This window comes from Emys orbicularis, chromosome 3 (assembly GCF_028017835.1).
Source record: "Emys orbicularis isolate rEmyOrb1 chromosome 3, rEmyOrb1.hap1, whole genome shotgun sequence".
Taxonomy (NCBI): Eukaryota; Metazoa; Chordata; order Testudines; family Emydidae; genus Emys; species Emys orbicularis.
The window spans coordinates 148,295,488-148,322,635 of NC_088685.1; the positions used below are offsets into that span (position 1 = coordinate 148,295,488).

The window sequence follows — 27,148 nt, forward strand, 5'->3', positions numbered from 1 at the left end:
TAAGGCCTACACTGTGGCTTTCAGCCACTCCCTTGCACTGGCAGGAGGTGGGTAGGAGCATCAATGCCTGTACAGTAACTCTCAGAAGTATTGTAGCTCAGGTAGGCATAATGCTTCCAGGAGCACAGGATACAAACTCTCAGCAGTGTCCACTGCTACCCTCTTGCAGGGTGCAATGTGTTCTCCTCCTGGCCTGCCCAGCAGGAAGGACAGAGCCATGTTTCCATCGTCAACACAGTCCTTCCTAGCCCCTCCCCCGGGGGTTCTAGTATTGATGCCATCTTCAGATTTCCCTGGTTCTTGCATGCTGTGGGTACAAAGATCAAGAATATGCTTTTTCCCTAGCACCAGGTACAAAGTTAGAGGGGAGGACTTGTTGTGCCTGCTACCTTTTCCCCTTTAGCACATCTGTGCATGACAAGGCACAATTCAGCTCTAAGGAAATTGTTTCTGTTAATTTTTCCGATTCATCTGTTTTGTTTTTCTTAGCTCTCTTTGTTACCCCTTTAAGACTGTCTGAGGTTTGCATTTTTAACTGGCTAGCAGCAGGTAGTAATTAATCCAGCAGACAGTGTCGGGGATGATGCTTTCCAACAGGAGAACATTCCAGCAATGAAACACTAGGCTGTGCTGATGTAGCCATGAATGGATTGAATAATGATACACAGCCCTGTTTTAATTCCCATAATTTCTTAGGCCTTTCTTGGGGCTGTGAGCTAAGTGGAGAGGAACTGGACTGAGGGCAGTGGTGTGAAATGTTTGTTTCTACAGCAGTTTTTGTAGATAGACTGAGAGGGCAGAGTTGAGGGGTTTATTTTTAAAGCTGATACACTGAAATATAAAAACACATAAAATCATTGCTTATAGTGATATTTAGGAGGCACATTTGGCAGCTCGCAAATTTAGAAGCATCTCATATTCCCCTCCATCATAATAGTGAGTATCCGCACTTTAAAATAACTGGTCTGAAATGAGTCAAATTTAGAACAATGTAGGCCCCCCCAAAATATTGTGCTATCCCCACCTCACCTCATATCAGCTAAACAGGTGGTTGCTGTTCTGATCGTCACACAATTCCCTGAAGCATTTTTCCCTAGAAGTTGTCCATACGTCAGCAAACTTGCAGTACTGTGGAAGGTACCACGTATTTCAGTTTTGCTCAGTGACACACTTAATGATTTTATAATACGTCAGGTAAAATGAGTTACATTTACATGGAGTTTCAAGTTGCCTTATCATGTAGGAAGATATGCCAGTGCAATAGAAATTGACTGCAAATCAGCAGTATCAGGAACGTTGTGTTTTTGATATACTTGTCAGAGTCATAGATTCTCTTGTGAAAGTGGAGAAACTGTAGGGGAGAATCAAGGGCATGAACGCTCCAGATTAATTCCTTGTAACTGCTTTCTGCAGAATGGTGTAATACTATGTCACATCAAGACATATGCTATATATCCACACAGCAGTGAAGGCATGAATGTGTTTGGTGCTCAGACATTTTCAGGGATGTGGCAAGAATGAACTTGGGCTACTTTGTTGCTCATTTGAAACAAGTTGACACCATTTATGATGTTTCTACATATGTCATAGCTAATTACATGATCTATATAACTTTTAAACACACTTATAGCCGATGCACTCCGCAAAGAATATCAGACGTCTCCGGTACCGGTACCAACTACACAAGTTACCGCCACAACGCTGAAGCCCACCACGACTCCGGAACCCATCAGCACAACACCAAAGCCAACTACATTCCCTGCAACAACCAGCACTACAACTACTATTACCGCTGCCAAACCTCGATCTGCAGTGCATAGGGTCAGGGATATAGGTCAGTAGAATGAAGGGAGGGATTTGTACTGTCTTGTTGACCTTCAATTTTCCTAATAAATAATAATAATAATAATATTTCAAGAATAGGTCTAATTGGCCCTTGTTTAGTAGACCATCAAAATGTATTAAATAATACAATGTAGTAATATTAATAATGTATAAAAGAATCAGCAAAAAGGAGGGGTGGAATTAGTGTGTTAAGAGTTCTAATATGGATTTCTGAGAGGTTACAAAGCCCATCTTGAAGAAAGTATGTTTCATAAACATAAACCATGTGTTATGTAAGTATAGACTGTAATAGGTAAAAGTGGCTACATTCATATTAGTTATCTATATATATCTCTCAGGAGTAAGACGTGCTACTTATGGATACTACTTCCAAATTGATAAAATATAGACTTACATCTGAATTGCATTGTTCCACCTGAGTTCGGACCCTCCTCTGCCCACAATAAAATCATGATAATTTTCAAATGTATTATTCAACAAATATTCATTTGAATGATTTGGCCAGCTGTACAGGTGGGCTGATAATTCAACATGCAGATTTGACAATCTTTTCATGATCACTTTCAAGTATATTACTCAAAATAGATTTTTTGCAATTACTTCCCCCCCCCCCCCAATCCTACTTGGACCCTAAAAAGGACCCTCAGCAAGAGCTCTCTACTATGGACTTTTCTGACCTGATTTTCCCTGGTCTTACCCCCACTCCCACTTTCATTCATTAACAAGCATGTACATTGTTTTTATTGTTTAACACCTTTTACAGTTAGAAACTGTTTTGTTTCTGCCTAGGTCCTAGCAGCGTCCATCCAGTTTACTCAGCTGTGGCAGCTGCAGCATCAAGTAAGTACAGTGGTTGTGAGGAGTGGATAAAGTGCATATTAAAGCAGCAGTGTTGCAGTATCATTAAGGCTCAGATTTGCAAAACTGGAGTGAAATCCTGGCCGCAATGAAGCCAATGGCAAAACTCCCATTGACTTCAGAACGGCCAGGATTTCACCCCAGTTTTTAAAGTGGAATTTGAGGAAATCCTGCAGAAACCTGGGTCGGCATTTCCAAACATGGGGGGCCTGAAATGAATCATCTAAATCTGTATGTAAACATGAAAATAAACACACAGCCTAACTGGCAGAGATGCTGAGCACCCACAACTCCAGTGGGAGATATTGGTGCTCGGCATCTCTGAAAATGAACCACTGTTACCTAGGTGTCTAACTTGAGACACTTGTTGCAAGTTTCTGCCTTGGTAAATTATGGGCGCTCAGTCTTCCAACACTTGAATTTTTCCAAGCCCCCTGAGCTACTTGATGCATATTTTCATATTGGCCCCTCTCGTCTTACACTCTCTCCCCTTACCCCGCCAAAAACCAAAACTTTACTATTGCTCTGACATATGTAATTCAGACTGTGGGATAATTATTTAAACTCACTCCCTGAGAGCTGAAAGCTTTGAAACACTGACTTAAGTTAGGCCAGGGCTGTTTGGAAAACCTCAGACCAAGGCCCAGGGTGTGGCATAAATGTGATGTTTTTCCTGGCTTTGCATTAGTGTTATTGACAACAGCATCATGTTTGGTCAAAGTTCCTCCTTCATCTTGATCCAAGAAACCTGCTTCCATTCTAGCCCACAAGCTGTAATACAAATATTTGAAGCAACTTGCAGTATTTAATTACTCAGCTGAGAAGAAAAAGAAACACATTTTCAAATGCTAGCAAGTTTCTCCAGACTGAGCACTGAAATCTGGCTTCTACTGAGTGAAAAGGAACCCGTGCTGTGCTCAGCTGTTACATCTGCCACCCTTTCCGAGCACCTTGGGCTTGGTTCTGCTCAGATACATAGGTACAACTGTCACTGAAGCCAATGGGAACGGTGTCCATATATCTGAAAGCAAAACTGGGATGTTTTGTCTTGTTAAATAAGCTCCTTTGAAATTAAGAGTAGCCATTCAGTATCCTACCAGATGGATGCAATGGTTATCTGCTAACTAATTCAAGTACTGAGAGCAAGATTCATTAAATTAAGTTGTGAATCCCACTGTATTACCTCATCACTGAGGTACACCCTGAAAGCATTGGGGAGAAAAAAATAGGAAGGAGAGGAAAGATTTTGATTCCTTGAGGCATTTATTCTAATGTGCAAGTGTTCATCTCTAGGGCAGTTTGTCATGTGAGGAGTTGTGCTGCAGTGAAAGTCCTTTATGGAACTCTGGCTCAGTCTGGCTCTCCATTCTCTTCTACACCAGGGCATCTCTTCTGGGCCAATATAGTTCCACCTTCACTTCACCCCTTCATTCCCCCTTTGGGGACCTACAAAATGTGGTGGCCTTGTGCAGTGCCTGTGCGCTCTCTCCAACTGGATTATGCTCCTGCTCTGCACAAAGATGGAAAGAGAGCCGTAAATCCAGATACTCAAAAGGTATTTTGGTGTCTAATTCTCATTGATTTCACTTAAATACCTTTTGAGGATCTGGGCTGTAGTCTCTTAGGGACAGATTTACAAATGTATTTAATTGTGCTAAAATGCAGATAGGTGCCTAGTGGGATTTTCAAAAGCACCAAACCATATGTCAATGGGATTAGGTGTCTAACTCCTTTTAGGCACTTTTATAAATTGCTCTAGGTGCCTGAATTCATCTTTAGGCACCTAAATAGCTTTATAAATCTGGTCCTTTGTGTGCTTCTCCCTTTTCTGTTTCATGTTCATGCAGGGCAGGACACAAGTTAGACCACGTTTTCTTTAAAAAGGATGTTAAAAGCCTGTTTGAGATCCCAAATCAGTCAGAGGATGTAGATTAAGGGTGAAATTCTAGCCTCATTGAAATCAATGGTAGTTTTGTCATGTACTTCAGTGGGGCCAGGATTTCATCCTAAGACTTTAAAATGTAATGTATTCATGATTTTTATTTGTCTTTGATTAGTCTCCTGATCGCATTTTAGATCCAGGTTTCTTCTTAAATTTCTTTAATTAGGTTCCTAATGTGAATCTCTTCCCAAAAGAGAAAAAAGGCTATACATGCAGAAAGATTATAAGGGCCCAAGGTGTGGGGCGGTACCTCATTATGTGTCAGTGTTGAGGACCATGGGAGATATCCTGCTGTCAGGAACACAATTGGGACCAAACACATTAATATGATTTTTAGGACATTGCCAAGCACAGTATTTATACCCCAAATCTGGCCTACTGCATCATTGTTGTCATCTGGTGAGAAGGTCTTCTGAATTCTAAATACTTCATTTAAAAAAAATCAAACTATTGCCAAAATTTTTTTTTTAAAAGGCCCCATTTTTGTCTGATCATCACAGATTCCCTCTCAGATGCCTCAGCCTTACATGCATTCAGTACTCACTTTTACGATGCAGACTGGAGCTTTTGAGGATGCCCAGCTTCACACCACAATCTGTCTGGTCCAAAATTTAAAAACAGTGAGATCCTGTAGAAACTGGAGAAGGAATCAAACACTCTCTTGTTTGTCCTGGCTAATGGGGACTCGCATCTGACTATCATGATACATTGGTAACTTGCTTTCAAAAGGCACCTCCAGAGTAAACTCACTTGGAACACAACGTAGTTCAAACGATTACCACTATGGTTGCATCTATAAGAAAAGATGCTTTGCCACTACCAACCACTGGTATTCGGAAAAGTTTACATGATTAAACCAAAGGTGATTTATGGCTTACAGTCTCTCAGAAGAAAATACTCCTTGCTGCCCCTAACAGTCCTTGTATTTGTGCTTCCTTCCTTATATTCTTCCTTTTTCGTTTTCACCTTGTTTTCCTTGTCAGAAAAACATGAATTAACAAATAAACCGCAATATAAAAGCCCCAAATGTTATATCTAAACATTGATTGTCTCAGTAGATGACATGGAATCAGGCAAAAAACAGCAGGGATGGGCCTGTTCCACTACAGGCCCAATCTTTCACATGATTTAGGCATGATAAGTATGGTTGCCAGGTGCCCGGTTTTTGACCGGAAAGTCTGGTTGAAAAGGGGACCTGGCAGTGTCCAGTCAGATCTACTGACTGGACATCAAAAGTCTGGTTACTGCGGGTGGGTGATGGGGGGGAATGCAATGGGTCATTAACCCACGTCAGTCCCTACTCAGCCGGGGCTGCCTCCTACCTGCATCTCGTGGGCAGGCAGGCTCTGTGACAGCGTCTGCAGCTCAGGAGCAGAGGGAGCCCAGCAGGGGGAGGAGGAAGGGAGGTGGAGAGGCTCCAGCTATGGGATGGAGGAGAGCAGCAAATGATGCAGGGGAGAGACATGAGTGGGGGTTGGGCCTGCAGGAGAAGGTGGAGCTGGGGTTGGGGTCTTGGGGGAAGAGGTGGAGCAGGGAGTGGGGCCTTGGGGGAAGAGGTGGAGCAGGGGGCGGAGCCTCATGAGGAAGGGGTGGGGCAGGTGGGTCTGGTTGTCGGCAATTAGAAAGTTGTCAACCCTAGTGAGAGGGCTGCCTAATGCATGAATGTCAGTGCAAGATGCATGATATTTGGTAGGCCTGAATTAGACACTATTGGAATGCACCTAATAAATAAATAAATAAGCATACAAATGTACATGCTGTAACAGGCCTTCTTACTCTGTAGGTATTTCAGTACATAGGCCTCTAGATCAGATGAGAATTTTCCAGTAAGGCTACTTTTTATTCACATATTCCAGACAGGCCTTGTATTTGAGTAGGTATAAGCCTTCCTAGAAGCAGTGGAGCAAGATGAGGGGACTAAGACCACTTGTCTAACAGTACCTACCAACACATTTGTGCCGTTGAAGAAGATCTCTCACCTGGCACTGGGGGAAAAAACCTGGAGTTTATTTTTGGACCTTGGCTCTTTCCCAAGATAACCCTAACTACTTACTCCTCCAGGGACTGCCTGCTGGCCCAACTGCTGCCATTCCTGCTGCCACTTGTCCACACCTTCTGTACGCTGCTCTCAGTCTCTCTCTCACTCCAGCTCCCATTGCTGTGTATGGTCTTGCAGTTTTTCCCACTCCAGCTCACAACTTTCTCTGCTGCTCAGCTGTGCTGGCTGGGTTGGCCCATCCATCTCCACCTCTGTGCCCTTGGCATAGCTATCTTCCTCAGCAGCCACCATGACCTCTGGTTCACGCTCATACCATAAGACTTGTCCCAACCACAGACTGGGATCAGTTTCCAGCCATGGACTCTGACTAGCTCCCTGGCACAGAATGCATTTTCTTGATTCTAGGCCTAGATTGCAGTGTATTAGCTATGTGTTCTGCCTGGTCATATTTAATCAAAGCATCCCAGAGCTGGTCTGCAGTTACACATTTAACATTAATTCCTGACTTTTCCCAAAGCTCCAGTAACTGGACTTTACTGCCCTCTCTGCAGTTTGCAGTCATAGCACTCAGCTGAACAGGTCTGCACCTTGTTAACTTTTGATTGCTTTCTTCTGGGGATTCACTCTGTTTGACCGCCTGCCACCAGTTTGTCACTGACCTCTCCTTCTCATGCCACAGCCCCCTGCTTGTTCAGTGCTCCAGTTCAATAAACACTCACTTTTTAGCACACTGCAGTGGGGCAGACTCCCTGGCTTGTCTTATATTTAAAAGAACAACCACCCTTGTAGGCACTGGAGCTGTAATTCAAAAACCCTCCTGTTTATCTGGGCTAATGAAGGCCAACAGAACTAAGCACCATTCTGAGGCATTGGTAACATGTCTTCAGGGGCTAGCTTCCTCAAAACCCAGTGTAGTCAAAAGGATTATAAATACAGGGCCGGGCTGTGTTTGATCTTGGCATGGGCGGGAGTGGGGGGATGCCAGGTTAGTGGGTTAGATTCTTTTGATACTGATCTTATCTTTTTTTCTCTTCGACAACTGACTCTTTTACTGTGTTCCTAGTGGCCATGTGAATAGTGTTCAATAGACGTTATGCACTCCGTTGTGGCAGCACCACCCCTGGAGAGCTCTCAGGTTCATAGTTAATCCTCTTCGGATTCTGTGGCTTATGCCGAAATCTCTTCAAGCCCTCCAAAGGGGAAAGAGTCCCCTGCAAAAGTTCTATACAGACTCTGCTGCATAAACAGATGTTTCCCTCCAGCCGGGGCCGGCTCCAGGCACCAGCCGACCAAGCACGTGCTTGGGGCGGCACCTTGGGGCAGGGTGGCACTCGATTTTTTTATTTTTTTTTTTATTTTTTTTTGATTCGGCGGCGCGGCATTCGGAGGGGGGGCGGGGGCTTCGGCCGGCGTGGTGCTCCGGGGGCGGGGGCTTGGGGGGGGCGGGGGCTGGCGTGGTGCGGCGCTCGGAGGGGGGGGCGGGGGCTTCGGGCGGTGCAGCGCTTGGAGGGGGCGGGGCTTCGGGCGGCGCTGGGGGGGGTGGGGCTTTGGGTTGCGTGGTGCTGGGGGGGCGGGGATTTCGGCGGCGCTCGCGGGGGGGGTACGGCGGGGCGGCGCTCTTCTTTTTTGCTTGGGGCGGCAAAAAAGTTAGAGCTGGCCCTGCCTCCAGCACTTAAAAACTCAGCCAGATTTGCTAGGTGTGTCTGTGAGTTTTTCTAAGCTCCTTGAACCCAAGCAACATGCTTCTGGAGTTTACAGGCTCTGCCAGTTTCACCTGTTATGTTTGTCAGTTCCTTAAACTGGGTTTATTTGGCTCCTGGAGCTCCTAAGCTCTGTGGGGAGAGCTCCTAGGAATAACTGGAAAGGGAGCTATATGATGAACTTACAAGCTCAGCAAGTTATGCCAGTGAAGATTCTAATTTGTTCCAAGATGGGGTTACTTTCCCCAGCTTTTGCAACACCGAGATTGTTTGGAGCAATCAGACGTTCAGATTTCTCTGAGCTAATAACTCAAAGCTTTTCCACCTAATCTTATCAGTAAGATCCCGAGATACTACCTCATAAGGCCTCATCCAAAGTCCACTGAAGTCAAATGAAAAAGTCCCATTGATTTCAGGGAGCTTTGGATCAGGCTCTTACTAAGGAAACTAATGAATAAAATAAATTTAAAGATTGTGTGTTTTTTATAATGTTTTTTTGAGCCATGACTAAAAAATTGTGGTTTCGTTGGTGAACTCTTCAAAACTTTGTGTTAAAGTCCTGCTTTTCAAAAACACTTTATGCTATTAATCTTTAAAACATTTCCCTTGTGTAGAGATGAGGAATGAGAAATTTCAGATAGAAATAGATTCTGCCCCCATTAGTTATTTATTGTCTTGTTATTTCTTTGGGCTTCCCCATCCGCCTATATCCATCTGTTGTCTCTTGACTTATATTCAGACTGTAAACTCTTTGGGGCAGGGACCATCTCTGTTCTGTGTTTGTACAGCACCTAGCACGATGAACAGGGCCAGTGCAAGGAAGTTTCGCACCCTAGGCGAAACTTCCACCTTGCGCGCCCACACCCCCCCCCAGCCCTGCGGCAGCTCCCCACCCCCCTGCCCTGAGGCACCCCCCCCACCCCGCAGCAGCTCCCCCCCTCTGCCCAGAGGCGCCCCCCTCCAGTGGCAGCTCTCCCCCCCAGGGAGCCATGTGGCAGCTCCCCACCCCAGCTCACCTCTGCTACGCCCCCTCCCTGAGCACGCCGTCGATGCTCCACTTCTCCTGCCTCCCAGGCTTGTGGCGCCAATCAGCTGTTTGGCGCCGCAAGCCTGGGAGGGGAGGAGAATTAGAGTGGGGGTGGAGTGCTCGGGGAGGAGGCGGAGCAGAGGTGAGCTGGGGTGGGGAGCCCTGCAGCAGCTCTGCCCCCCCCCCCCCCCCCCCCCCGCCCTGAGGCACCCCGCGGAAGCTCCCCACCCCCCCGGCCCGGGGAGCCATGCGGCAGCTCCCCACCCCAGCTCACCTCTGCTCCGCCTCCTCCCCGAGCATGCCACCCCCGCTCTAATTCTTCTCCCCTCCCAGGCTTGTGGCACCAAACAGCTGATTGGCGCTGCAAGCCTGGGAGGCGGGAGAAGTGGAGTGGCGACCGCGCGCTCGGGGAGGGGGCGTAGGAATGCTGTAAAAAAAAAAAAAAAAAATTGGGGGCACTGCTTTTTGGCGCCCTCAAATCTTGGCGCCCTAGGCAACCGCCTAGTTTGCCTAAATGGTAGCACCGGCCCTGACGATGAAGTCCTGGTCTTTGGCTGGGGCTCCTAGGTGATGCTGCATTGCAAATACTTAATAAGGACAATAAAGATGGGGAAAGAGTTTAAATAAGGGTTATACTAGAAACTAAGTCACAACCATAACTATGAAGTTGTTCCTGCAGCCCTACTGTCCTGTATAAGTAACATTTCTAAATGTAAAGTGGCAAATATTAATTAACCTTCTCAGTTAAAAACAAAACAAAAACCAAGAACTATTTTTACTTTTGTCCCCAAAAGAAACAACTTAAATGTATGAACAATAAGCACAAGCACATTGCTGCAGTATAAAGAAACTCCATATACACATCATTAACTCTGACAAGTGCAAAATGAAACTCACTGAAAATCCCAGATAATGGCAGTCTTGAACTAAACATAATCTAAATGACATTTTCCATTTTAATGCCTACTTAGGGCAGGTTCAGGCTGCACAAGGAAGAGGCCAGAATCAAGGTATGTCCTTAAACTAATACAGACTTAGTAGATTTTATAATTAAAACAATGAAAGCAATTCTATTTAAGTTCTGTGCACTGACCAATAAAAATGTTTTCAAAGCATCCAGGGGCACTTCACCGTACGCAAGTATCAGAAATATTCCTCGAGCCAATACAGGTAAAGGCTTTAAGTAACTTTTCAAATTTCTCTTTGTAGCAAATTATACCATTTGCATCTACTGAGAGTTAAATAATACAATATTGTTTCATCTTCTAAGCTCTTTTCCAGCAGTCTGCAATGCTAACAAACAGTGCACTGATTATTGCATGGGAATATACTTAATTAACAAGGGCTACTTGTTTGGATAAAGAACAAAGAAATGAAAATAATCTCATAATTGTTCTCTAAATATAATCTCAAACCATTCAACAAGGGCACATTTTCTATTGCTAAACAGTCGGGGTTCGGGCTCTGTGACCAGGTCTCAGATGTCTTTCAATCTGGGGTTCCAGGGCCTGATCCTGAGAGTCCCTCAGTGCCCAGCAGTCGAGTTAGCTTAGCACTCTGAAGGAGTCATTCTGCACCCTAGATTCAGGCCCGGTATAAGTGGGTACAACTTCACTGAGAAGCATCCACTTTCACTAGATCTTAATTTGACCCTTTGTCTCAGTCTTTCAAGGTACTTCTTTGTTCAGTTACTGTCTTCCTTTTCCATTTGTCTTCAAAAGAAATCAATGAGTATTACTTTCAGTTCCATTGTACACCCTGTAATCACATTCCTCTGTACTAACCAATTGAAGTTGAGCCTTGTGTCAAATCACACAGGTATTCAACGCCAAGAGCCTGTTGCAGCCTTCCGGAAACCTGCCGGGTCTCCAGTCCATCTCGGTAAGGTCTACTGTTAGAAATTGCCTAAAGTCCCCTCATTCCCTTTCATTTCAAATGTTTGCCCTTCAAGATAGGATCATAAGTAACATTTCATGCAATTTTCAGGGTGATCCCATGAGACACGTAGCAATTTGTCTACTGAACAGCTGTTACATCATGCCACCATATTTGTGAATGTGAAGCAAAGTACTAGCTCAGTAATTGATATGCTCCAGTGTAAAGTTGTGTGAATTAATGTGTCCATGATGTTGACAATTTCTTTTGTGGGCATTCAAATTGTATGTCAAAGAGAGCAAATGTCTGATGCTCCTTCCCCTTGCTTCAATCTTCCTCCCCTCCTTTTCCTCCTTCCTTAACTTTTGCCCTGATATGTCCCCCCTTTGTCATACTTATTAGTTCTCTCCATCATATATACTCTCTGCCTTTTGTGTATCCCCTCACTCCTTTTTGTTCTCCCCAATCGTCTCTCATGCCTGCCAAAACTGGTGCGGGGAAGTGTGGAGAAAGCCTGGGCACCAGCCCGCACTACCTGCCCGCATGTGCTTCTAGTGCAGATGAGCTACGTAGGGGGATGCCACTCACAGCTGTGCCCAGATTCTTTGATTCCACATGGATGTGACACCATGTGCGGGGGAAGGTTGGCTCAAAGGGGCAGAATTAAGACCAGCAGGAGTCATGTCTTGGGGACTGAAGGAGCTGCAGGTGTTCCAGTCTGGGACAACCTGTCCCTAAGGAGGAGGGAGCATGATGCTCAGAGCTGTTTGTTGTGAAGAAGGTATTTTATTTCTGCTAATATTTTTGTTCAAACCTCCTAATGTTTCTCCAAGGCAGTTACAAAACAGGAGTTCCATATCATGAATGACGATGTTGTTTTAATCACAAGGAAAACAACCAACCCCCCCAAAATCAGTCTTTGATTCTTGTTGTATTCCCAACAAGTTCCCATCTTCATCTTTTTCAACCCCAGTTTTGGCATCTCAAAATTGTTGCTTCCAGCCAACTTCAGCACATGATTGACGGGAAGCTACTGGCCCATTCCATGCTCTCTTGGAATGAAGTTTTGTTTTTCTTAATCACACAAGGTGAGCACACACTTCTTGTGGAACAACCAGGATCAGTTCTGCAGTCTTGGCCTGATGCTTGAGGAGTATTTTTGTCATTCGCATACTCACACTTGTTTAAGCTGACATCCATCCAGATAAATCCATTTTCCTGCCAAGCTTCTTCCTACACTTCTTCAGGAATTTCATCTCCCCCAGGTAACTGATAATGACCAAACTCTTCTTGTAGTTCTTCACACTCTCAAGAACTTAAACTTGGGTTATTAAAAAAAAGCCATACCCCATCACCACCACAAAATTGTTTATAAAGTACTCAAAATGCAAAAACCCTAATCTTGCCGCATTCTAAAAGTCAACAAATTGAGAGTTCACACCCACTTGATCTTTTATGGGTAGGCTGTGTTATATTCATGGAATACACACAGAGAATTTAGATGAAAACATCAAATATTCTTCCTGGAAGGTTGCAATATAACACTACTTTTATTCTTAGACTACTGGACAACACACAGTAATTAAACACAGAAAGAGACAAAGCAGGCTGCTCCCTAACTCAAAGAGGCACTACTCACCCCACCTTGTTCTAGGCTGGTTCTTTCCAGACTGATTATTATCATACACTTCCCTACAGAACAACCCGAGCCTGCAGTCAGGACAAGGAAACCCCCACTCCCACTCTTAAAGTAACAGCTTGCAATTTCAGCAAAGTCCTCAATATACCACAGATTGTTCAGAGCATACTGGGCAGTCGTCATGTAATAAATCCTGGCTCCTTTCCAGAATTTTAATTTCTGTCTCTCAGGGATGTGAATTTCATCTAGAGCTTTCTTTATCATCCATCTTCTTATAATCCCAAGGAATAAGACATTATTGTCAACCTGCTGTTCTCGCTGAGATTTAAGGATTGTTCCATTTGCAATCAGCCCACTCAATTTTTGTCATTTATCACTTGTATATGAAAAAAAATGAGTGTTTGTAAAGGAAAAGGGAGGGACCACTCCTCGGTAGAAACTTGTTAAAGGATGTGAGCACTGAAACACTGCCTGAAGGAGCAGTAGACAGAGCTCAATCATAAGGGTTTGGAATGATCTGTGAGACTCTTGAAACAAACAAACAATCTGTTTTGTCATCATCTGAGTGGAAGTAGCTCTTAAGTAGAAACTCTAACCGTACTCCCCCTTGTTTTTGTTCTTGCATCTCTGCCACATCTCAAGTGCAGGGACAAAAATTTAGTGTTTCCTTTCTTGTGATTCACAACAAAAATACAGACCATCAGTGGGATGATCTTTACCATGTCAGAATCATTTGAACCATCTGTGCTACTGAAAATAACCCATCAGTGGTGAGATTGAACAATCCAGAAGAATCAAAGAGCCAGTGCTCCATTCAAAAATACATGAAGGCTGGGGCGTGGGCTTGAGCCAAAGCGTAGCCCTTAACAGTGAGATGGTTGTGGAAAGAAATATTTTGTTTGTGAGATGGGTACATTCCCTTGTACCAACTAACTGTCCACTTTTACTTCAGCTCATCTTGCCTGGTCATAGTGAGTGTGGAAGGGCAGGTTAGTTCCATGTGGGATGCAGCTCCAACATGTTTTAAATTTTAAAACGTCTTTTTTCCCCTGGACGCGCACAGCTGATGTGTTTGTAGAACAGATTACATATGAAGAATGCATTCTTTCCCCTGATGGGATGAAAGAGTGGCCTTTCATAGAACCAGCTGTGCTCGAGTTTTGTTTTGTGTGAACCTTTCCCTTTGGAGGCCTAGGAAGATTCCAGTGGCTGCCAAGGCAAAGTACAAAGCTTGTTTCACTGGAAATCATTGCTCACCTCCACAACAAAAATTGACACACGTTTGGCACTCTATTAACAAACGATCAATACATGACATGACTGCAGCCAGGTTCACCACCCACTGCCTAAGCCCTTCTGCAATCCTTGCAGTCCAACTCAGCCATTTCCCACCCACCCACGCTCACCAAGACTCATCTCCGCTGCCAAGCCTACAGAACTGCCAATTGATTACGCCTAGGCCGATGATGAGCAGTGACTGTTCCTCTTCCCCTTCCTTCCATCTCCTGTTCCCCGACTCACGCCCCCATTTCCTTCTTGCCCTCCTTCTCCCCACCCAAAATAAAAACACAACATCAAAAGAAAACTCACTGCTTGCGTAGTATATCCCTGTCCCAACCCTTCATCGGTTCTTGAGTCTTTTAGGTTCTAAACTCTGCAGAGCCAGGACTGTGTCTCTGTGTTGGAACAATGCTCAGTACAATGAGGTCATGGGGGCTTGAAGACCTTTATTGGGGGTGGAAGGTTACCAAGGTTCCCTTCCCAGCAGCCCACCGCCCCATATCTTCTCTTACCTGCAGCCTGTTCCCCCCGTCACAAGGACAAACAAGTGCCCTTCTCAAAATTGGCTGACTTAGGGACCTAGGAGTGACAGTGCTCAAATGCTTAAGATTCACAGGTTTATGCCAGAGACAAAAACACAAAGCATGAGTGTCCATCAAAAATGGTGAGAAATTTGGTAGTTCAGGGGGCAATGGTGGGGAGGAAGGATGGTCTCAGGGTTCTTCATGGAGGGCTAGGTAGCAGCATTTTATGATGGACATAGGGATAGTGTCTGACGTGCCCATGGGCTCACCTAGCCTGCTGCCATTTGCACCATCTCACCTGACTGTTAGCGCTTCCAAGTGGCTAAAAAACAGGACAAAACATTATTTTCTATTAAAGTGATACAGTGCCCTGAAAACAGAGGCAGTCTTGTGTTTATTTATACAAACAGAGGTGGTGGTGTCCATCACATTCCTGCCGGATGGGGTGGGAGCAGGAATCAGCTCATCTCTTTGGTGTTTGGGAGGGTTGAGGTAGGACAGGAGTCGATATATATTATGGGAGGCAGCAGGGGGGCTTGTTTGGTAGAATATTTTTGCTGACCTGGCCAAAAGAAAAATTGCTAAGGCCAGCCTTGTCCCAATGTTACTGTAAGTGAATATGAAAAGAACAAAACTGATCTAAAGAGATGTGCTTAATATAGAGGGAGAAGATCAGAGGCTACTAAATAGGGCTTGAAATGTGTTCATAAAGGCTTCCAGGTTTGCTGATCCAAAAAAACTCACTAGATTCTACTCATCATGATGCATTCTACACATTGACTTTTCTAAATTGTGCAAAGTGGTTTGTAACTTCCCATAATTCCATGATTTTAAGTAATAATTTCTCTTCTCTTTTTATGCTTGAAAGCTTTGGAAACTGACTTGTGGAAACCTGGATCAAGCCTTTTTGACACAGGTAAATATTTAACACAGTAAAACAGAACAGATCCACCAGCAACTACACTGGGACTAATCAGCTTCTACACCCTTGGGGGGGAACTAACACTTTTAAGAAGGCCCACAGCACTAATGGTAATAACTTCCACTTACAGGAATTATTGTATACAATGACAGATGTGGCTTTCAGTTTATCTCTGGTTGAAACTGCCCCAGTAGGCCCTGTGCTTCCATCTGTCTCAAGCAAGCCCCATTCCAGGAACAGAACTCATGAGGTCTGGAGAGAGTAGCAAACCATGCTGCAAAAGGGGCTTCTAGCTACTGAAAAAAAGGGGCCTAAATGAACACTGTATTTCTTGGAAAATGCAGGCGCATGATGATAATCTGCAGAGAGTCAGGCTGCCAACACAAGAAAGGAGATCGATCAATTTGTCTGATATAAGAGGTTATAATGAAACATAAACTGAACACATGGAAAACTCCTGAAAGTACAACTATGATGTTATGGAATAGTGTCCCAAGAGAATTATTATTTAACTTTTATATTGCACTGGTGCCTAGAGCTCAACCAGGCCAGCGCCCCATTGTGCTCGGTGCTGTACGAACATTTAGAAAATGACAGTCTCTGCTTCAAAAAGCTTATGATCCGAAATAGACAAGACACAATGGGTGGATGAGACAAAAAAGCGAGTTGGAAACAGGGTAACAAAAATAGGATTCGCAGAATTCGGAGCCTATTGGGAGGGACTGTCAAAATGTAACGCCTTCCTGGAATTTATGGAAGTCTGTATTCCTTGAGACATTTAAAAGTTGGATCACACAAAACACTAGATTCATGGATTCCAAGGCCAGAAGGGATCATTGTGATCATGTAGTCTGACCTTGTGTTTAACACAGGCCATAGAACTTCCCCAAAACAATTCCTAGAGCATAGCATTTGGAACAGGGGTAGGCAACCTATGGCACGCGTGCCAACAGGGCCGGCTCCAGGCACCAGCGTAGCAAGCAGGTGCTTGGGGCGGCCAACGGAAAGGGGCGGCACGTCCAGCTCTTCGACGGTAATTCGGCGGCGGGTCCCTCAGTCCGTCTCAGAGGGAAGGATCTGCCGCCGAAGAAACAATGAAGCGGCGGCGGTAAAGCTGCCGCCAAAGTGCCACCGATGGCGGCTTTTTTTTTTTTTTTCCGCCGCTTGGGGCGGCAAAAACACTGGAGCCAGCCCTGCATGCCAGAGGCAGCACGTGAGCTGATTTTCAGTGGCACTCACACTGCCCAGGTCCTGGCCACCAGTCTGGGGGGGGGTCTGCATTTTAATTTAATTTTAAATGAAGCTTCCTAAACATTTTAAAAACCTTATTTACTTTATATACAACAATAGTTTAGTTATATATTATAGACTTATAGAAAGAGACCTTCTAAAAATGTTAAAATGTATTACTGGCATGCGAAACCTTAAATTAAAGTGAATAAATGAAGACTCGGCACACCACTTCTGAAATGTTGCCGACCCCTGGTTTAGAAAAACATCCAATCTTGATTTTAAAATGGTCAGTGATGGAGAATCCACCACAACCCTTGAAAAGTTGTTCCAATGGCTGATTATTATTCTCTCTCAAAAATTTACACCTTATTTCCAGTCTGAATTTGTCAAGCTTCATCTTCCAGTTAATTGATGGTGTTATATTAGATGATATAATAGGGAACAGTCCTGCCCTGGCATGGGGATGGACCATATAATCTAATAAATCTTTTCCATCTCTAACTTCTATGATTTATTGAGCTCTCCTTTGTGAAACTCTGCCTTGTACATCCAATTTTCAAGAATTTTTACTTGAAAGGTCTAATTACTTCAGAGCTGAGATATAAATTAGACTTGCATTAGCTCCAATGAGTGGCAGAGCACGTGCACATTAGAATGAAAACTCAGAATCTGAGTCAGGAGAGGTGATTCTATATCCCTAACTACATATCATTATGTAGATGAACAGGTTTCCCTGACACAGAGCGGGCAGGCTGAGTTGGAGAGAGGACATTTTACTGCATATTGTAGGCAAGTTCTGTGTGTCTGTTTGGAATGAGCTGCAGCACAGTGGCTAGTGGTGGGGATTTCTATTTGGAGACAAAAATGAGAGGTTACTTTTAAACTTGATGAAAATACATTGGGGCGGTCTTATTTGTACTTTCTCTGTCACCCACATGTGTGTGTAGACTAGTGATAAAGTCTGATGAATTCAGAATGTCGCTTCAAAGGCATGGTTTCTAGTGTGCATGCATCAACTGCTGTCTTATGTAAATGAATGGAAGTATTAATGAGCATGGACAGCTGTGACAATCCAGTGAAGGAAAATCTAATTAGCATGGAGAGAGCTGCCCATACAGGGAGCTGAAATTCCCATGGCAATAACAAAATTAAATTGGGGCTGGCAGAATCAGGAGGCCCATAGAAATTGACCATCTCCCCAATTAGCATGGAGAAATATTTGGTAGATGGCATTATTGTTACATGGAAAATAAATCGGTCAGCTGACCCACAACCTTCCATAAATGTTAAATTCACATGACTAGTTTGGATTGTAGGTAACTACAAAGCTATCTCAGCTAGACACGCATGTGGAGCACAGAGCCTTCCTTAAGTGCAGATCAGGCGATGAGGCACTTAACTATGACTCTGACTTAGCTGCAAAGTTTGGGGGTGTAGATAGGATAATAAATGTTCATAATTAATTACTCCATGGTGTTATACTCAATCTGTTGTGCAAGTATGGTGTATTGAGTGCCTTTCACATACAATGATACACAGTTAGTACACATTACACACATGTGGCCATGACTGCAGAAAAAGTGGTGGTATTTGAGATATATTCCGTGACCATGTAATTGACGATGGCAGTGGAATGCATACACACAGGTAGGCAAGGGGAAGGTTAAGGAACCTTAATGTTGTTGTTTCGTGACTTGTAAGTGCAATTTACAAATTGAGGCTCTGGTTCTGCACTTATGTTTTTGCAGGATTGGGCCCAATTCTGCACCTCTTTGCACCTTGTGTTACTCATTTACACCTAGGCAAAGAAAATGCAAAGCTAGTGCGCTACCAGTTCATAAGGGCGACTTTTTATTTTCACTGTGCATGGATTTCTGACTCCAAAAGGTGCACAGCAGTGGAGAATCAGGCCCTTCATGAGACCAATGCAAAGCAAGAGGTCAGTGTAGTGTTTACGCAGGCTCATAACGGGGCCAAAGGATAACCAGTTTTCAGGAAAGTCTTCAATAGCACTTTTCCCCAGTGAGGACTACTTCCTTTTCCAAATTTCAGCTTTCTACACCCACCTGCTGCACAAGAGCTGTTCAAAACAAGGTTGCAATTTTTTTTCATAGTAGGATAAGTATTTTACCATTTGCTATGTAAAATACAATGAAAGAACTAGTTTTGCTCATATTTTCAAAAAGTAATCTTCTTCAGGGAGGGACTAAAACTGAACAATCTGAGCCCAAAAGTTGAACATTTAAAAAAAATTATTAAACATCTGAAAATGGGGTGAGAATGGAAACACTTATGCCCCCTTCGGTGGAGTGGTAAGTTGCTGATCCCAAGGTAATGAATTCTCTCCTCTGCTGAATTCTCTGCCGCAATTTGCCTTTTCTGATCCAAATCCCCTTTTTGTTGTCACTTTATTGCTTTCTCCTTGGTCTCTCAGAATTTGAACCGAACACCACAGTCCCTTCATTTTAGAAAGTCCCTTGTAGCTCAACTGTTTGCTGCTTTCTGACCATTTGCTGAGTCCTAGGCTTTTGTGCCTGCCTTGGCAGCAGTGGCTCACAGCCCCCAGCTCCTTGTCCAGCCCTCCTCCTACAGAGCTGTCAAACAAAGACCCACATAGAAATGTCCCAACTGCTCTTATTTTCAGCCCCTCATCAGTCTAAGTCCAGACTTTGTTATCCCCTCTGTAATCTTCTTTGATTTCCTCCCGCTGGAAGCTGCTGCTCTCTTCTCTCACCTGTTCCGTTTAAATAAGGTGACATGAATTCTATTGTGTTTTTATTATTTGTAGACCACTCCATGGGTGAACGTGACACTCTTCGCACTTCCTGTGTTACTTGGACGGTTATTACTATGGCTGTGTCTACACTACAGCAGTTACAGTGGTGCAGCTGTGCCGCTGTAGCGCTTTGAAGACACTGTAAGCCAACAGGCGAGAGCTCTCCCATCGGCTTAATAATGCCTGCCTCCGCGAGAGGCGGTAGCTATGTCGGTGGGAGAAGCTCTCCCGCCGACATAGCGCTGTCCACGCCGGTGTTTATGCCAGTCGGTGTAATTTACGTCGCTCAGGGGTGTGGATTATTCACACCCCTGAGTGACGTAAGTTATACCAAAGTAATTTGTAGTGTAGACCTAGCCTATGTTTGTTTTTCTTTAAAGCCAATTAGCCATTCCTGTGACTGCCCTGTTAAACTCTGGTGTCTGCCTGCCCCACCCACTCCTCTGCAGCTTGCCTTCGTGACAGGTAGGATGATGTGCTGTTACTGCCAAACAGCAGACTGACTTCTTGGGGTCTGGCTTTAAAGGAATGAAATCTTTACATTGATAATTCTGTTAGCCTCACTGCGGTCCCTTCCGCCACTTCCACTGGGATTCAGGGTCGGGGCTGCTCTGATAATGATAGGTAGGGCAGAGCCAGGCAGATCTGACAGACATTACTCCAGGCTGGGACACTGCAGCAGTGAACTTCTGCCTCTTGACCCTACTGCTGAGCCAGCTCCCTAAGGGAATCTGACTGTAGACTGGGAACCAAGCCTTGTATGCTTATGGGACCCGGGTCAAAAACAGACCCTACAGCTCGTAGGGGAGCATACTGATGGAAAACCAGAGGCACGTGGGGTAGACTAGGCCTGAGGGCCAATTCCAAAGAAAGATGCAGACACACACAGACCTACCCAAAGGCACAGGGAACATGTCACTGCTTGAGGCTGAGGATCAGATATGCTACCAGTCAGCCACCACTAGTCCCTGCTTGAATGGCTGATTCCTTTCCCAGGGAATGGATGTATTTCTCCATACCTTTTCCTTACCTTGGCATCATTTCCCTGACACCTACTCCTCTCTTTTCCACAGATGACTCAAGATCAGGCTGGTCAAGGGGGAAAGTAGTAAGAAGAGATGCAACCAGGGGCTCTCAAACTGATCCTTTGTCTAGAGGAGGATCAGGTTCCTTGCACTCTTAGGTATTTCCTGTATGTAGAGTTGCCAGCCCTCCAAGATTGTCCTGGAGTCTCCAGGAGTTAGAGATTAATCTTTTAACAACAATTATGTCATGTGATCCAAGTTCCAGGAATACATCCAACCAAAATTGGCAACCCTACCCGGAGGAGAGTGGGTACTTCTCTTTGGAAGCAGCTTCTTTGTTCCCATCAGACTTTTTGTCCCATAGCTCCCCTTAGACCAGTGAGTAGGTTTTGGCCCTCCTTCTGTAAGTATGGAGATCCTTCCCATCCTCCCATATTAGATATTTTGGACTGAGATCTATTAGTGATTGTTATGGCACAGTCACCAGGTTGTGCTGTTAAACGTGAACTTCCAAGTAGTTTTTTGTTAGTGTGAGAGCAAATGTTCAGTCTTGGCAGACATGCTGTGTTGTTGTTGGTTATGCAAGCTTCTGGATAGAGCAAGCTTGTGCCAGCAGCAGCAGAGTTTGGTCTCTGATTCGAGTCAATTCTTGAGGCTTATTTGTTCCCTAGGAATGAGGCATTAGTGTTGAGCCAAGATTTCTGAAAGAAGGGCTTGCCTATTGCTGTTTGACTATCCCTGTGCCATCCCTGGCGTCAATAAAACAAGTTACACAGACTGTTTGTCACTGAGAGAGTAACCTGCAAGGCCCTGCTACCACTGGGCAGAGGGACAACAATGAAACAGGAACAACAGTCTGAGTTTGTGAATGGATTTGGTCGATTTTATTTTAAAATTCTTGTGCGAAGATGGTTATGACTACTGAGCCTGCTGTGTGTCATGAGAGTAGTGAGCTAACGGTTAGGGGATACATATTTAGTACTGGTTACCAGGAAGAAACAAAAGGAGCAAGTGGAAGAGCATTTGTTGTCAGTTGCAGCTTTATATGGGAAATCTCTCTTTTTAATAAAGAGGCTTATGAACAGCACAGGTGGGAAAAACATTGTAAAACTTGCAGCATAACACAGGGCTCAGTTTTGCTCTTCTGTAACATTGCATTGTCCCTCTCAGTTCCTGCCTATTTAAAAATGGCACAGGTGCATGCAAGCATGCAAAATCAGCTCAGAAATGCAGCAGCCAGGGCTCTCTGCAAGAGGACCAAGCAACTACAGGGAATGCCTATACAGACTAGAATTGGCTCTAGTGGAGTATATCGCTTTGATATCAGTTTCTTTTAGAACCTGACCTCTCTGAGGCCTGTCAGTATTTCTCCCTCTTTGGTCTGGTGGTGCTCTTGCTGCAGCTGTGGTTAGTCAGAATGAGCTAAGGCAGGAAGCAGGCCACACTACGGGTTTTATGTTAATGAATATGTTCCTGTTATTAAGTTATCTTGGTCTACTGTGTGTTGAGTGTCTCCCTGATGCAACAAAAGCATTTTCCTCTCCGTTTGCTGTCCTCTAGTTCATGGATTCTACAGTCTGGCGTGGGAGGGCTGGTCAGAGACAATATTAACAGCTCACAACTGCCAGTCACAGTACAGCACAAGAACAAAAAGCTGGGCATGGCCCTCCTTGTTTCACAAGGCAAAGGGCTGGCTCTTCTAGGTCCAGGCTACTTTGGGGAGGCCTTTCTGGTGCAAGGACAGGCTACGGGTGGATGGTATATGTTTCAGGAAGGATTTTTGTCTGAGAGTTAGTCCTGTCAGAAGGTGGGGAGGTAGAGCTGCACCTGTAGGAGAACACCCCCCCCCCCAAAAAAAAAACTTGTATGGTACGCTGTGTGCCTGTAGTGGGACCATTGCAACAAGGGGGCAAGTGAAGATAGCACCTGAGAGTTGTCCTAACCTGTGCTGGGAGTTTAGCCAGCTCCTGGCAGCCCCAGAACAGGGGAGATGCAAGCCTCCTGCCCTCTGTCGGTACTTTTTGCTCTAAAGGTGTAGAAAAGACCCTGTTGCAGTAGGAGAGGGCCTAGGGAGGAATCCAACTAACTCAGTCACAAGCTCCCAAGGAACGTATATTGTAGCAGCAGCTGTGCCACCCTTCAAAGCAAATGAATGCTGTGTGTGCTCCCCTGTGTGTCTGTCCCGCTCCGCTATGCAGAGCCACACCCTGCATCCAGCCGCATTTGGGGAGGCTAGCACAACGGCTGGCTCTGTCAGGGGGAAATGGCTCTGCTTCCCCTTGTGCTAGGGCTGGCCCCTCCACAGGATCATAAGGGAAGAGGGAATGAGCTTTGTACCTTTTCCCCCATCTTACTCATATGTGGAGCCAGCAGCAGTCTGGTAATTTTAGTTCATATGTTGGAAGCTGCCTTCTTAACTGGGAGTTGGATTTAAAACTGAGACACATTTCCCCAGCTAAGACTAATAATGATTATTATTTCTATTAACAATAATTATTTGTAACATGATAGCATGGAGAGACCCTAGCCAGGGGTCAGGACCCCATTGTGCTAGGCACTGTGTGCAGAACAGAATGACAAGATGGTTCCTGCCCCAAAGGTATGTCCATGTTTATGTGGGTGCAAGTGCTTGGAGTATATGAAGAGCTAGTACTTTGTGAAGATTAGTTATCAGAATACCATGGGACCAGGAATTGGTCTGTAGCTACGGAGTGCTGTTGCCTTCTCCTCTTCCTCTTGGCTTGGGTCTGTCTTCCCTGACGATCTGATCATTGGTATCTGCAGGGTTCACCTTAGATGCTCCAGGAAGTCAAAGCTCAGCCAGTTCCCTTCAGAGCTCAGAGGTAGCTTCCTCTGATATTCTTGGTTATCTGCTCTCTTTACGTACGTTCACACTGACATGAGTTAATTTGTGGGTGGCTGGCAGCTTTACAGGAAAGAGGAACCATGAAGCACTTTATAATTTCTAAACTTTTGTCTGTAATTAATTCACACTTTTAATGCTACCGTCTTGCTGGTTTCCTTTTGAAGTCTGCAGTATTTCCTCCGTTTGCCTGCTGATGAAGATTTGTGGGGGTTCTCCTACTACTTGTCTCAGTGATAGACAAGTATAATAACCGGTTCACTGTCTCTTAAGGAAACAAAACAGAATTATCCTCCTACATAGGTAGGCTTTTTCCTTTATTTGCAGTCTTGCCCTAGCTGATCTTCCCCTATCTTGTCCTATTCATGTGAGAAGGAATAGCTTCTTACACTTAGGCAGAAGTGAGTTGCTTTAACTTGGGAAAAAATGGCCAGACATTAAAATTGTGAACTGAAGTCAGATTGAACTCTTTTAATCATCCTTATGCTGCTCCTACAATACTCTGTGATCCAATACTACTTCTCCAGGCCATATCTATTTTAGTTTGTCTTATGAAGGGATAAACAGACATTCAGGCTGCTCCTTTTCCGATTCCACATTTTGGCCCTGGGAATCTTTCCATTGATTTCAGTAGGGTTTGGAACAGCCCTTACTTTGTTTTCTCTCTTCCCCCAGCAGAAGAACCTAATTCTCTTAGAAAAAACCTGAAGACCTCCTTAATGACTTGCTTCGCTTACCTGGATATAATGTGGTAGGATGCTCATTGTCCTGGCTCCTATCTCCATATAGGAAAACAGGACATGAGTGGCCTGACTCTCCACTGCCTTGAAACCTTGAGTAGTCATTTACACCCGTGCAAAGGACATGTAAACTGCTAGTAAGTCAGAATGGTTCTCTCACTTTATATTCATTTTAAACAGGGGTAAATGAAGGTGCAAGGCAGTGGAGAATCAACTCTCAATTTCTCACTTTATTTCCCTTCCCTTCTAACATCCAGTCAGTATAGTAACCCTTCCTTTGCTTGCTGTGGTTTTCAGCAAAGGGAAGAAAGTGAAATATACAGATTTGAATGAAAATTTTGAATTAATCTTTGCAGCAAATTTGAGAGCTGTAGTAAGAACCAGCTTCTGAGAGAGATTCCAGAAGTGTTTGTGTCATAAACAGATATCCTGTTTAATTCATTTAATTGAGGCTGTTACTATCAGAAAAGCCAAATTTATACCTCTAGCAAACAACACAAAATAGAACTGTGCTCAGAAGAGGAACTCAGAAAAGTCTGAACCACCAGATTTGGCTGCTGGATAGCAAACCTTTTAGATGAGCCACTGCTCTGAACCATCTGGAGGTACCAGGATAGGATACAAAACGATAACCCTTTCTCCAGTCTTTATGCCATATATATTTTCTCAGACTTTAGGAGCAGATTTAGCCTTAGAGTGAATGTGTAAAAAAAATTGAAAAAAGCCATGTGTTATTGATTTTTTTAGTCTTCTCCCCATCAGTTTTAGACATGGAATATGGCCGGCACCTTGGTTTAATAGTTCTCCTCTGATTAGAAGATTTCAGGATGAGTAAATGGACATCTCCCTTAAGCAAAGAACTAAGACCTAGTGTAAGGCCAATGTGAAGTAGTTACAATAACCTGATCCCAATCCTTTCCTTTTCTAATCAGTAACAGGAGTGGAGACAAGCAACATGTCCCTGTGTCCCAGGGATGCAGTGTTTTACATGTCACCTGACCAAAATAACAAAAGGTGGCACAAATCTCTTTCAGACCCGTCTCCTTATTCATATGTGGAACAAGATGCATCTGTTCACTCATTACCTTCTTCCTATCAGTGAAGTCAGACTCAGAACCGTTTCTTGCACATTTAGTGACTAAACATTTTTTTAATTTCTCCAGGCTTCAGTTCAAAGGAAGAATTGAATCCGAAACCTTTGGAGCCAGTTTCCCAGGGAAACCCAAGTACGTAAATCAGAATTAATTATATAATTAAGTCATAATAATCTCGTGCTGTTATGTGAATCGTACTTTTGAGACTATAGTCAAGAAATTCACTAAACATTAGCTATTAGGGAAAAAACATTTTTGGAACATATATTCCTTTACAATAGAATAACCTAGACCTCCTTAACCGTTTCTGTTTAGCCATTTGCCATGTCTCTCATCTACTTTAAATAATAATTGTCTCTACCTTAAGGAAAAAAATAGCAACAGACTCTTAACTTACTCAAAGCAAAGGGTACATCTGCATTGCCTGCTTCCCAGTGTGGGTAGACAGACACGTACAAGCTCGGCTGGAGCTGGCATGCTAAAATAGCAGCGTCGCTGAGAGTAGCACAGGTAGCACCGTGGACTAGCCACCTGAGTACAAACCCTCCCGGCCCCCCATGGGCCATACTTGGGCGGCTATCCTGAGCCATGGCCTGTGCTACCTCTGGCTACACTTGCTCAAGAGGAGCTAGTCTGCAGCTGTCTACCTGAGCTGGGAGGCGTGAGTGAACTATGAACAGCATTTAAAAGGGATATTAAATAAATTAAATATTAAACTGAATGGCCCCATAATCCCTAATACTGAATTAATTTTAACACCATGTCTTTCAATGTTAGACATATTTTATCCTGTCACAGTAATTAGGGAGGCGCACTACAAAATTATTTAGGTTCAGTGTGTTGCCCTTGGCTGTGAGGAATTAGCAGCTGAACAGAGATAAAAAGTATCACAGTTTAATTAGGCAATTGCAAAGTAAAACGAAATAGCAGGTATCAAAATTCGTATCCCATGGACTGTAATGCTGTCCGACAGTTCTAGCCCACTCTGGTTCCTTTCTCGTGCTCAGCTCCATAGTAGAGATAAACCAAATTCAAATCTAATCTTGGAAGTATTTGAATCCATAGGGAGCAGATTTGGGCTCCCCGTCTTGCAAAGATGTACACGTGCTTAAGTTTCATGCTGTAACTAGTCTTATAGAAGACAAAGGACTTCTCACAGTTTGCATGCAAAACTAAGCATGTGCATAAGGCTTTGCAGTCAGGGCCCTGATAGGTAAGAGAGTACCATTTTACACAGTCGCATTACAGGGTAGAATTTCAGATTAAGGAGCAGGAATTCGGGATAATGTGGTCCTTTATTAAGGTAGCATTATTGGAAGCTCCAGCCGTGCCCCATGGTTCCCTATGAATGAACACAGTTCCCCTGTCATGCATCCATAATTCAGCATTTTTGAAATTTAGAAAAGTTTTCCCTAAGGGGAAAACTGAAAGCAATTAGATGGAAAGTCTGTTGCATAATCAGATAGGAACAATCAGTGCTTTGTAGCCTTTTGGTTATTTGATAATTAAAATACACCAGTCTTGGTCAGTCTGACTGGTAGGAAGTAACATCAAAGAGAAATTATGGGGCTTACGTTGAGGCAAAAAACCTTAATTAGCACTCTAGTTAAACCAAATTTTGGTTCCATTCAAATCAATGAGTGTTTTGCCATTGACTGGAATAGAAACAAGATCAGGCTGTTAATGACCGAAGAGACCATTTGCAGAGTATTATGGATCAAGCACTTCTGTGCAATTTTTGTTTTGGGATAAGCTTGGCTTTTCTGTACAGTAAGGTATGTGGGCTTGCATAGATCCATGTAAGA

At 44.1% G+C, this 27,148-nt stretch overlaps 1 protein-coding gene across 1 annotated transcript in view; it reads left to right on the forward strand.

Annotated features, from left to right (window-relative positions):
- VIT (vitrin) overlaps positions 1-27,148 on the forward strand; it is a 59,738-nt gene that overhangs the window by 17,113 nt on the left and 15,477 nt on the right. The window contains exons 7-13 of the mRNA XM_065401583.1: positions 1,631-1,834; positions 2,635-2,685; positions 10,343-10,381; positions 10,485-10,541; positions 11,190-11,252; positions 15,559-15,606; positions 25,413-25,475. Coding sequence (XP_065257655.1) covers positions 1,631-1,834; positions 2,635-2,685; positions 10,343-10,381; positions 10,485-10,541; positions 11,190-11,252; positions 15,559-15,606; positions 25,413-25,475 — 525 coding nt within the window. The remainder of the gene's footprint in view (positions 1-1,630; positions 1,835-2,634; positions 2,686-10,342; positions 10,382-10,484; positions 10,542-11,189; positions 11,253-15,558; positions 15,607-25,412; positions 25,476-27,148) is intronic.